The following is a 9489-nucleotide window of genomic DNA, read 5'->3' on the forward strand; positions in this document are numbered from 1 at the left end:
AATAGCTGTGGTTTGTTTCTTACTTATATAGAAAGATGGAGTTTGATTGTTTCAAAAGATTTAGCAACAATAGAAAAAAACTGATCAAACTTGCTGTAATTCATTTTGTGTTCTCATATTGTTACTGTATATCTTTATTTTCAATATAATTTATAATATAAATAAAAAGTAAATGATGTATGCCAGTTGGCAATTTTATATTATGTAGTGACACATACTGAATTTGGAAACAAATAATTTTTTTAATTCATCTGTTTCCTAATAACAGAAATAGATCTTTATGCAAGTTTTTAAATGGCTACTCAAATTGTTATCAAGTCTGTCATTTTACTTTTTATGACTTTTATTCAAATATTTATAATATTAAAAGAATGAGAAATAGTTAATAATTTACAATTAATAAATTTTCTATTGATATTTATTTGATGTTACATTTTTGTTTTTATAATTATACATTATTTTATATGATATAGTTAATTTTATTAAAATAAAAACATTTTTTCCACATGTAGTATATTAAAGGTGTTTTATTTTTGAAATTATTTTAATAATAGGGAACAGATAGTGAAGGAGAAAGCGACACCAAGTCGGAACCTCATTCATTTGTAAATCATTATGCCAATGTAAATGACACTTTACGCCAATCTTGGAAGAGACAGAAACCAGTCAAACCGCCAAGTTACACAGATAGTGAACCCGAAGGGAGCATTGCTGTCAGCCTGAATGGAGGACACATAATCATGAACAACATGGCTGGTTCAAGAGCTCCTCTTCCTGGATTTTCTTCGTTTGTATGATATTGTACTGCCATTTGAGATGAAATCACAACCTGGACTTGGAAAAAGAACTTATTTTTTACATCGTCGAGTATTTAAGTTAAAATTTTTAAATGTATCTTTTGTCTAAATGTTTGTGGAAATTTTATATGTAGTAGATTAGTGATCGGTTAAGCTGAAAATTATTTGGGATTGTGGTATCAAGATCATAGATCAGAAATAAGAAGACAGTATTTAACATGCCAATGCAATTACCAAAGATATCAAAAAAAAATATATGATGCAAATTATATTTATAGAGATATACTGTTTATTATGCTAAAATATTTGAAAGCTTTTCTTACTTTCATTTACTGCTGGAAAGGTTTAGTATAACTGCTTCCGGCTGAAGTATAGCAAATTAATCTTTTTCAAAGGCTAAAATGGAATTATTCCACCATTTATTATTTATTCTTAACTGAGAGAGATTTCAAGTGACCATCTCCATTCTCTGGCAAGGTTTGATTGTTACTTAAATAGATCAGTCCATTAGAATAGAAAATATTGCCTTTTTATTAAAGTGCCTTTTTGTTAAATTTCATATTATTTAAACAAAATATTGGTATTTTGGATAACTGAAGATGATCTAAATTCATCTTTGCCTTAGAGTTGCAATGTTTTTGTTATGAATTTCACATATCTTTATATGCAATTATTAAATATTCCAATGAAATATTACTTAATACCAAAAATATTTGTTAAGGACAACTTATCTGTCAAGAATTACCAGTTTGAGTCTTGACATTCAAATTGTCATATTTTTATAAGCATTTTATCTACACACAAAAGTCATATTTTGAATTTCAAAGGGAATATTTCTGTTTCTTTTATAACAAATTTATATTTTTACAGAATGATTTAGTTACAGAAAAGAAATTTATTTTATACATAGTCTACATAATTCTATAATTCTTTTCCATCTGTCTTTAGTGTGATTTAGATTAGAAATTGATACTAGGAAGATGTATGCTAATTATATATATATATATTACATTTTGGTATCTAAAATTAAAAGTTTCTTGAATAATCTCAATTATTTTTAGATTTAGTTAATATTAGATATAATTTTTATTACAATCAAAAAATTAAATGGCCAGAATATATTTACTATATTTTTTAAACTTGGAACTTAATCAATCAAAGAAACTAAGGCCAATTATATTATTTTAAATATATTTAAAATTAATTTATTTCACATGTTCTTTGAATGGCAAAATCTATCTACTTCAAAAGACATATTATTTTTTTAATGACTAATTTTCACTATACACATTGCTATTAGATATTAGATGGTGGACTACCTCCTGCTAAATTGCTTAGTAATTATTTAGACTTACAGCCCAATAGAGAATTCAAAATTTTAATGTTCGTTTGGTGTTAACAGCATTGTTAAAAGATTTGTTTTCTTATTGCTTTATTTAATAACATTTATGAACTTTTATAAAAAGGTAAGAAGGCAAAATGTTCGTTGCAGTCCAACTAAATTTCATAATTTTTTCAAACAAGTTTTTTGCATACGTGCAAATTTTTCATCCAAGTAAAATGATTCTGTTTGAAAGTCATTTGCACAGTAGTAAATAGATTAAATTTATTGTTCACCAAAACTTCAATTTTTCATAATAGCCACGTGTTTATATCAATTATTTGAACAATGATAAATCTTATTAATGAAAACATCCAAATGCAGTATTTCATTAATAAACTGAAATATTTGCATCATACAGTGGGAAAGTTCAAATTGTCAATCTGTTTGGCATTCAAATATAAACAATGTATTTTTCTATATTTATACTTTTAACAAAAAAATATTTTAAAATTACTTAATAAAAATTCCATAAAAAGCATTTAACACAAACATTCCATGTTTTTTTTAATTTTGGCATTTTTCTTTTGTGATGTTTTTCAGTACTTAAAGAATTTTGTGATCTATTTTTAGAAATGTTCTTTACCAAACTTTTTAATATAGAGTGCGAGTATTTTGCCGTCCAGAAGTATTTCCAATAAAAGCAAATACATTTTATTGGTAAGCACTATTTTTATTTTTTCCTCTCTGTTCATTGTGGTATTGAGTAATATTTAAATATTGGATCCAAACTTAATCCTACATTAGAAGGAATTTTTCATTTAGTGCTTTCAAAATTATATATCTGATGTTGCAAGGAAATGAAAATGTTAACACACACACACTCATCTGTAAAAAATGATGTAAAAATGTTCTGTATATCTCATTAATTTGAAAACTAAAGATTTGTTGATTAACGACTCTACGCTTAATGAATCTCTGAAGTCTTCCTTTGATTTTTACGTAATTTATTTTTTTATTAAACTTTCAGAAGGAAATATTCGAATAAATTGCTCCTTTGCCTCTGCTGTTTGTTCCGAACTTTCCATTCTCGTGTAAATTATAAATATTTAATCAATCTGAACGTCTTTAATTTTCAAATTATTTTGGCAGCTACAGGAAAGTAAGATAAGCAGGACAAACGATTTAAGTTATAAAAACAGATGTGATATTCATATTATATAAAAAAAAATTGTTGCATATTGAGTAACATCCTAATGTAATATACAAATAAATACCTGTGTATATTCCGTCCATCGAGAAGCATAATTATATTTATGATATTTTTTAAATATAAAGAGTCCTTTTCGATATTGTAGTAATCACTTTTGTATTATTAGAAATACTATTGCTTTGTTTAAATAAACATTTTAAGAGAAATATCTTGTCGATTGATTTAATTATTTTTGTTTCATTACAGAACAAACTGAAATATTTTATGCTGTTTCAATTAGATAAAAAGTTGTACTGTGTCTTTCCATTCAAAATGCATGGGTAATACATCAGTAAAATTTATGGCTCTTTGGCGTTAAGAACTTGTGGACATTACCATAATTTCAAGTGACAAGTAATTTTCATAAATAATACTGGTTTTTTGGTAATTTTTAGGAAAGTAATAAAGGTAACAAATCAATGTGAAAAGCAATTAACAAATGCTACCTAGCAATATTTATTTAAAAACAAAACATTTTCTGTATATTCGTGTACAATACATACATATTCTGGCAACAAAGTCATTGTTTAATATGTGTGTATAATTGCATCTTTGTTCTCTAAACAATGAAAAGATGGCTTTGATGTCACCTGCTAACATCAGTAGCATAGAAGTGTCTTCTGCAGAAGAATCACTGCATGACAATATTACAAAATTTACACATTTGTGAAAAATCTTGATTTTGAAGGATGCTTCATTGGTTTCAGAAGTTGTGAAAATGGTAGAAAAAAAATGAAACATTAAACACATTGGAAAATATCAGTGTGTTTGAGTACAAATGATTCTCCCAAATTAGTTGAAGTGTTTTAAACATTAATCTGTTTTTAAGATGATTTACATGTCATTGGATTGTAAAAATCTTATGTGCACACTGCAGAAATGTTTTTTAACATGCTTCTATGACAAATTGTGCTACTGGAAAGCCAAACAGATTGAATGATGATAATAAAAATGTCTTTTTTATTAACTCCAAGACTTCTTCTTTCAATTGGTTCCTCTTCTGACTACTTTCCCCATTCTTCAGATTCCCCTTGTTCTATCCTTAAAACGACACTGCATATGTATGCCGTGGAATTCACATTGCAGAAAATTATATAAGATTTTCCATTTTTGCAATTTTTAGTATAAAATCTGCCAAATTCATTTATTTTAATCTTAACATAAATAACATTCCTTTTTAAAAATATAAAACATTTTTGATGTACAGAATCAAGTATATTTGATTTGGAATCAGTCCTTTAATGCCTCTGCACCACACTGCTACATAGTCTTTGTGTATACACTTGGCAAAATTGTACAGAATATCTAATCTGTTGTTAAATTATGGAAATTTGGATTCTGGATTTTGTTTGAATTAAATGACAGACACTTCATTTAAGCTTTTAACTATTCAAAAATGTTATCAAAATTTTTTTATTTACATGTACTAAATCTATATAAAAATGATGATGCTTTGTACAGGTTCATCTTTTGCTGAAAATAATCATTTACATTAACAAAAATAATTTATTAGTATACATTCAAATTACCCAATTTCTGCTGTCGTTTAATTAGTTCAAAATTTTGGCTTCAATCATCGGCTGAAGAGAGAATTTTTATTCCTGTTTTCTGGATGCCGTGAATGTGCATCTGGAAACGAACTGCCTGATGACGGGCGATCGTTCTGAGAGCAAAATAACCCACGATGACTTCTAATGCAATGAATATCAGCATGATGGCATTGACAGATTTCTCCAATGGCAGAAGCATCAGGTCATCGTGAAAGGATATAAAAGATACTAATGGAAATTGGATCAGCAATGTCAACAGCCAGAAACTAGTTAATGATGGTACCTACAAACAAAAATAAGTACATATAAATAGGTCTACATTGTTATTGTAATTACTGTATATTAAGCTTAAAGTATATATATAAAATATAACAAATGCAGACCTAATAGTTCCTATTTACTTAACATAGGTTACAATCTAAACAAAATTGCATTTATTTGTTTTTAAAGTTCTGCTAGCTTCATAAAAGCATTTACAGTAAGATTCAAGCTCTGAATGAACGGTTTTGCACCTCCAAAATTGTAGACTCCCCATACAAGCAAAAAGTCACAAGCTGCAAAAACATTTTGGCTGAGACTAACTGTAGTTAGTCCCTTTTGTAAAATCATAAAGAACCAACATCTCTTAGCTTCTTTATGAATTTTTTGTGTTATGTTTTGTTTTATTCAAATCAAAATTTAAGCTATAATAATCCATTTTGAAACTTTGATTATATACGAACGAACAATATTTTTATAACTATTTTCACACTTTTCACATGTTTCTTTCAAATTAAAATGGTTTAAGATGATAATCTACTTTCTTCCAGTATGCTTTATCGAGATGTATAAACACTAATTACAAGTTTAATTGAAGTAAAGGAAGACAAAGTAAACACATTTATGTATACAATTACTGAAATATACACTAAATATGTTTTGCTTATTTTAAAAAATTTTTATCAATATATAATTTATATTTTTATTTTGAAAGAATTTTATAGACAAGTAATACTTTTAAATTTAATATACAGTAGAGCGTCGATTATCTGAATCAATTGGGGACTGGGGTGGTTCGGAAAATTGATATTTCGGATAACCGGTTATGTACGAAAAAATATATTAACCTATCGCGTGTCACTTTGTGTTGAATTTTCGTTGATGTTAAGCCTAATGAAGACTATTGTATCGTTAAAAATTATTTTTTTATTTTGTATGAACAAAATAAATATATTGAAAAATATAAAAACAATAACTTCTATAATTTTTTTAAATTTAGTATCAAAAATGTAAAATATTTGAGTAGCCAAAGATTGCAGCGCCACAGCGCTGGTGAAAATTAAAATTTGCCGACTGGAATTCTTTCAGATAATTGACGCTCAAGTGTTAAATAAAAAAACATTTCACTTATTTTTCTTAAAAATTAATTTTTAAATTAAAATTTACTTCAATAAATGAAATTACACTCGTGCACTTAAGGATGACGTGCATTTACTTAGAAAACATGTTGGGAAACAGTGATAAGTGCATGTAGTGTTTCCTAGTTCGAGTCCTTGACTGTGTGTCACACTTGATCCACGAACCTACCGNTCATAGGACGGAGAGAAGAAAAATAATTTTTAGATTAAAATTTACTTCAATAAATGAAATTACACTCGTGCAAATCTTAAGGATGACGTGCATTTACTTAGAAAACATGTTGGGAAACAGTGGTAAGTGCATGTAGTGTTTCCTAGTTTGAGTCCTTGACTGTGTGTCACACTTGATCCACGAACCTACCGCTTGGTGGCACTTTAAACACTCGTTGTGTTTAAAGTGCAGTTTCAACACACCAATAGTGGTGTTCGTTGCATCACAGATTGAATATACACAGCTGTTACGCTATCTGGACCTCCAGTCCGATCTCCTCTTCCAGCGTATATAAGCTACACAGTGTAGGAGAATGGTGCAGAGACACCATTTGGATGATTTTATGCATGGACGAATCGTCAGACAACTAGAGAGCGGTCAGACCCAAATGGAAGTGTCGCGTGCACTGAGTGTCCCCCAAAGTATCATCTCAAGAGTCTGGCAACGATTCCAGCAGGGTGAAAATGTCACTCAGAGGTGGGGCAGAGACTGTCCAAGGTGTACCATCGGCCAAGAGGACTATCACTTATGCCTAATAGCCAAACGCAATAGTCACAGCACTGCCTCAGATCTCGCTACAGATCTTGCAGCTGCTACAGGGATCAACATTTCAAGGTTTACAGCGTACGGACGGTTAGCTGAGGAACATCTGTATGCCAGAAGACTGGCAAGATGTGTTCCATTAAACCAAGTGCAAAGAAGAGCTCGTTTAAATTGGTCCAGGGAACATCACACATGGATCCAGGAGCAATGAAGTCATGTCTTGTTTACAGATGAATCCAGGTTTAGTCTCAGCAGTGATTCACAATGTGTCTTCATCTGGAGAGAACCTGGGACACAGTTCCATCCAGAGAACATTACTGAACTGGACCAGTACAGAGGTGGAGGAGTCATGGTGTGGGGTGCATCATNGCACTTAAGGATGACGTGCATTTACTTAGAAAACATGTTGGGAAACAGTGATAAGTGCATGTAGTGTTTCCTAGTTCGAGTCCTTGACTGTGTGTCACACTTGATCCACGAACCTACCGCTTGGTGGCACTTTAAACACTCGTCGTGTTTAAAGTGCAGTTTCAACACACCAATAGTGGTGTTCGTTGCATCACAGATTGAATATACACAGCAGTGTAGGAGAATGGTGCAGAGACACCATTTGGATGATTTTATGCATGGACGAATCGTCAGACAACTAGAGAGCAATCAGACTCAAATGGAAGTGTCGCATGCATTGAGTGTCCCCCAAAGTGTCATCTCAAGAGTCTGGCAACGATTCCAGCAGGATGAAAATGTCACTCAGAGGTATGGCAGAGGCCGTCCAAGGTGTACCATTGGCCAAGAGGACTATTACTTATGCCTAATAGCCAAACGCAATAGACACAGCACTGCCTCGGATCTCGCTACAGATCTTGCAGCTACTACAGGGACCAACATTTCAAGGTTTACAGTGTATGGACAGTTAGCTGAGGAACACTTGTATGCCAGAAGACTGGAAAGATGTGTTCCATTAAACCAAGTGCAAAGAAGAGCTCGTTTAAATTGGTCCAGGGAACATCAGACATGGATCCAGGAGAAATGGAGTCATGTCTTGTTTACAGATGAATCCAGGTTTAGTCTCAGCAGTGATTCACAATGTGTCTTCATCTGGAGAGAACCTGGGACACAGTTCCGTCCAGAGAACATTACTGAACTGGACCAGTACAGAGGTGGAGGAGTCATGGTGTGGGGTGGTATCATCCTGGGCTCTTGCACTCCCCTGCATGTCTTCCCACGGGGGTTCGATCACAGGTGTGGTGTATCAGGATGATCTCGGACTAATATGTTTGAAGTCATTGCCCACTGCACCTCAAAAGAGACATTCTGATGGATGATAATGCTCATCTGCATTGGGCAGGCATAGTGGATGAGTACCTTGAAACAAAAGATATCAGTCAATTTGATTGGTCCAGTTGCTCACCGGACTTGAACCCAACAGACCATGCATGGGGCATGCTTGGCAGGCGGATTGCACATCATCAAATGGCTCCAAGGTCCATTCCCGAGCTCAGGGAAACACTGGTCCAAGAATGGGAAACCATACCCCAGCCACTTCTTGATAGCCTCATTCTCAGCATGCATTCACATTGTGGTGCATGTCTTGCAGTGCAGGGTGATCACACACACTATTAATGGCCCTGTGCAGCACCTTGTTTCCTGAACTAACACATACGGGTTGTTGTTAAATTCAGCGCCGCGAAGCAGCGCTGCAGCTTAGGCTGCAAGAGCGCTGCGATCGCTGCTGAATGTCTTTTAACAACGCACACGGGACAGCGCTGCAGTTCCAAAATGGCGGCTCTCAGTGCAATTGTTGGAATGTTTAGCGAATTATTTAATTCGAAAAATTTTAAAAAGAATTCATTTTTGCGATACAATGTCTTATTTAGGAAGCGTAAACATGACGACGAAGTAATTGCTGGAATGGCAAGTTCTGTTGTGGTGCAACCGCGGAAAAAAGCCAGGATACAAAACTATTATGAGGAAATTATTCCTCGATACAGTGATCTGGATTTTAAAGGCCACTTCAGACTTCAGCGTGAAAGCGTTGAATACCTTTGCCAGATTCTGAATTTAAAAGAAACGAAGAAAATTGGACGGTCATCCATTATAGAGGTAAAAAAAGAAAAGGTTGTCCTATTGTCCTTATGGATTTTAGGAAATCAGGAATCCTTTAGAGGCGTAGGTGACCGTTTTGGACTAGATAAAGGACATGCTCATAGGTTGTTTATAGTATTTTGTAAAGGTGTTTGTAATTTAAAAGAAATTTTCATTAAATGGCCAGTTGATAAGGATGCCCAAGAAGTGGTAAAAAACTTTTCATCATTAAGGGGCAGAAACAGCTTTCCAAATGTCTTTGGATGTGTTGATGGGACATTAATACAAGTAACAGTTTGTCATCATGAAAAGCAAGAATATTACAGCAGGAAG

General features: G+C 32.4%; 2 protein-coding genes across 2 annotated transcripts in view; one reads left to right on the forward strand and one right to left on the reverse strand.

Moving 5' to 3' along the window:
* Window positions 1-3201, forward strand: part of LOC111629839 (protein sidekick-like) — a 90793-nt gene extending 87592 nt beyond the window's left edge. The window contains exon 38 of the mRNA XM_023373752.1: window positions 555-3201. Within this exon, the coding sequence (XP_023229520.1) occupies window positions 555-797 (243 nt within the window). The 3' untranslated portion in view covers window positions 798-3201. The remainder of the gene's footprint in view (window positions 1-554) is intronic.
* Window positions 3202-3605: 404 nt separating this feature from the next.
* LOC111630087 (transmembrane protein 17B-like) overlaps window positions 3606-9489 on the reverse strand; it is a 17631-nt gene continuing 11747 nt past the window's right edge. Inside the window, exon 4 of the mRNA XM_023374111.1 lies at window positions 3606-5203. Coding sequence (XP_023229879.1) covers window positions 4940-5203 — 264 coding nt within the window. The 3' untranslated portion in view covers window positions 3606-4939. The remainder of the gene's footprint in view (window positions 5204-9489) is intronic.

The sequence above is a fragment of the Centruroides sculpturatus genome, unplaced genomic scaffold (assembly GCF_000671375.1).
Source record: "Centruroides sculpturatus isolate CEXI.00-Female unplaced genomic scaffold, Cexi_2.0 scaffold68, whole genome shotgun sequence".
Taxonomy (NCBI): domain Eukaryota; kingdom Metazoa; phylum Arthropoda; class Arachnida; order Scorpiones; family Buthidae; genus Centruroides; species Centruroides sculpturatus.